Below are 2,991 nucleotides of genomic sequence, written 5' to 3'. Positions count from 1 at the left end.
AGCTATTTCAATTGTAAAGATTTTTATTTCGAAATAAAAAGATAAAAATAATGATAAATAATTATTTCACATTTTAGAATAATTAACTTTAAAAATCAAACGTTTAAAAAATTTATCCAACATCATTGCAATATGTTCAAAATTCAAATTAAAAATATAAAATTCGAATTAAATACATGCAAAATTGGAATAAACATTTAATAAATAAATTAAATTAACTAATAATTTAAATTAAATTAATTAATTAACATTTACTAATTTCTACATTACACAACCTAACAAATTCTAATAACATGATAACTTATTCTACATGTGTAACAACACTGAATCTATAAAAGTACCCTAATTATGAATCTATAAAAGTACCCTAATTATAATTACATGCTCATTTACTTAAAAGAGGAAAACAACAACACTAACCTGGAAGGAACAAACTGGAAGTCGATTGCTCCTGTAATGTTCCAAGTTTCGTTCATGCAGTTAATGTCTCCGTCTCGTGCATCCGCGCATGCTATAAAGTTCGAGTATCTCAAAAATATCAAGAGAAACGTCTGAGAAAGGGAGAAATGAAGGTCATGGGCAATGAGAGCGACAAAAGAAGCATTATGAACGAGTTCCTTATATAGGCGCATCTAAACCTTAACTCGTTTACAATGTAAATGAAATAAGTGTGTATATCTCGTTTACATTATAAACAAGATAAGTAATGCAATGCAAATCGATAAAAACGCTCCAAATTATCTATTTCTGTAAATAAAACATTTATTTTATTTATTTAAAAAAAATCCCACACTTAGGCCTAAGCACTTTATTTTGAAATGAATTCAGCTTCTCTCCATGTCCTTATCAAAGCTGCTGTATGAACACAGGGAGCGTCTTATTGGAAATCTGTTTAAAAAAGAGGATTGAAAGGATCTCAAATACAAAGAAACAGAAATCAATTGAATTTCAAAATCAATTCAATTCTTGCTTTTCTTACCATCAAAAGAAGATCATTAATTTACAAATCAAATCAAATTCAATTCCTCAGTTCCAAAACACACCCATCGGAGGTGATAAAAGAAAAAACAAATAGATAAAGAAAAACAGGGAAGCAAATTCTTTCACGTGCGTTTGTTTATGCAACTTTTTCGTTCCTTCTTAGCTAATGCTAGAAGCAACGATTCATGTAGAGACAGGTTACTATGTGTGAAATTAATAATTTGGTTACAAGGAACAGATATGCATCAGCAAAACTTGTTTTTAAAGGTTGATTGTACCCCAAAATGCCAGCAACAAGAACTTTTAGTAAGCTAAGACTTTTCTGATGGGAAGTTTTTTATAACTTACAACCTACATCCAAATGCACAATTAGCAAACGTGAGAGATATTTGACAGCTGTGAATAAATAAAGCGTTACTAAGCAGCAATATTAGAAGTTAGGACAGAGTAATGATTGTATCTTCAGAACATGAAGGTAAATCACAACTCTGTCCAAATATATCAGGGATTCCATCCCAACTATGCTTTTCTCTTGCTTCCCAATAGCCACCCTTGTATCGGTAAGACCCATCCTCATTCTTCTGAAACCATCTAGGCTGCCATCCTCTTTCCTGCATCTTTCTTGCCTGCATTTGTTAATCAAGCATAGGTTACAAACATGTTCAAGAAACAGAGATTTTATATGCATAAATAGCGTATTTTTCTCTTCCTTCATTTGCCTTGTTTTGAACCAATGCCACTTAGGTTAGAGCATAAGACCCTAACCATCAAGTTGGTTGGGAAGCTAGCACAAAAGAGTATAAGGGTGTTTGGTTTGAGAAAACAACTCCAATTTTCATTCCTATGTTTACATTTTTTCTTCATAGAATCTTGAAAAGAGAATTTAAAAAAAAAATAAAAATAAAATATAAACAAAACTAACCCTAAGTTCCCATATGCTTCTATGTATGGGGGAAATAAAAAAACATGATTACCACACCAGGAAAAGGTACAAAACAAAACCGTCAAAGTCTAGATCCAATGGATTCAAAATTATTACCTGTCTCTGCAACTGTTCTAGTCTTAATTTCTCTGCATTCGCCAACTCATATTCTCCATTTTCTAAATGTCTTTGATCGGGTCTCAACCTTGAGTCAGTGGGAGGTAACTTCTCTATCATGCCGGGCATTATTTCATTCAATGATATTGCAAAAGGAGAGAGGTTGTATCTTGTCTTGGTGCTGCAGTTGTCCCTTTCCCACAATAATGCAGCTTCTGTCATTGGATCATAACCTTTTGGCTTTGTAGTTGGGTCCCCAAGGACATAGTACATTGCTTCGTCCCATTTCCCAATCAACATTGCTACCTTCTCTCCGGTTCTGTTGTCTTGAACAAATCCATGGACCTGTATATATGATAACATTTATTTCATTCAGTCTTATATCAGCTGTTATGTTGCTAATAAAAGCAAGCTAATTGAAGTCTCATTTGGATTAGCTTCTTTTATATAAAATAACTTTTGAAAGAATGATCTTTATTTAAAAGTCTTTAAAAAAGTACAAGGGATATTGTGCTCAGATGTAAAATCAATTAATGTTTAGGAGTAATATTAGAAGAAACATATTTGGATGTTATAAAATGTCCTTCTCTAGTGATTCTCCGTCCCAAGATAATAAATTAATTAAATCAATATTTGTTATGATTTTCTATTGATTTTGTACTTGAAATGAGATTCACCCGAACAAACTAAAAAAATAAGCATTTCTTTTATTGAAAAGGGATCTTTTTTTATCAAAACATTCATCATTCATGCTCTGATGCAGACAGACAGGCAAGAAAATTCTGCTGGACTTATGTTCTTCAGGGTGACAATATATATGGTACAGCTTAATCGGACACTAGATGTCACTCGAAGATTAAGTTGCGAGAAAATAAGGAAAAGGGCTAAAACAAAGAAAAAAGAAATTGTCAAGATAATATAAAGCAAATACAGCATGAAAGAACAACTTATTTTATTTACCTAAAAAATAG

The 2,991-nt window shown here is 31.8% G+C and overlaps 1 protein-coding gene across 1 annotated transcript in view; it reads right to left on the bottom strand.

The window, feature by feature from the left end:
- LOC107623013 (oxysterol-binding protein-related protein 1D) overlaps nt 1,186-2,991 on the bottom strand; it is a gene marked incomplete in the record, with an annotated part of 7,107 nt that continues 5,301 nt past the window's right edge. The window contains 2 exon segments of the mRNA XM_016325127.2: nt 1,186-1,607; nt 2,021-2,365. Coding sequence (XP_016180613.1) covers nt 1,419-1,607; nt 2,021-2,365 — 534 coding nt within the window.

Source organism: Arachis ipaensis, chromosome B10 (assembly GCF_000816755.2).
Source record: "Arachis ipaensis cultivar K30076 chromosome B10, Araip1.1, whole genome shotgun sequence".
Lineage (NCBI taxonomy): Eukaryota > Viridiplantae > Streptophyta > Magnoliopsida > Fabales > Fabaceae > Arachis > Arachis ipaensis.
This window is presented reverse-complemented; position numbering and strand designations above follow the sequence as displayed.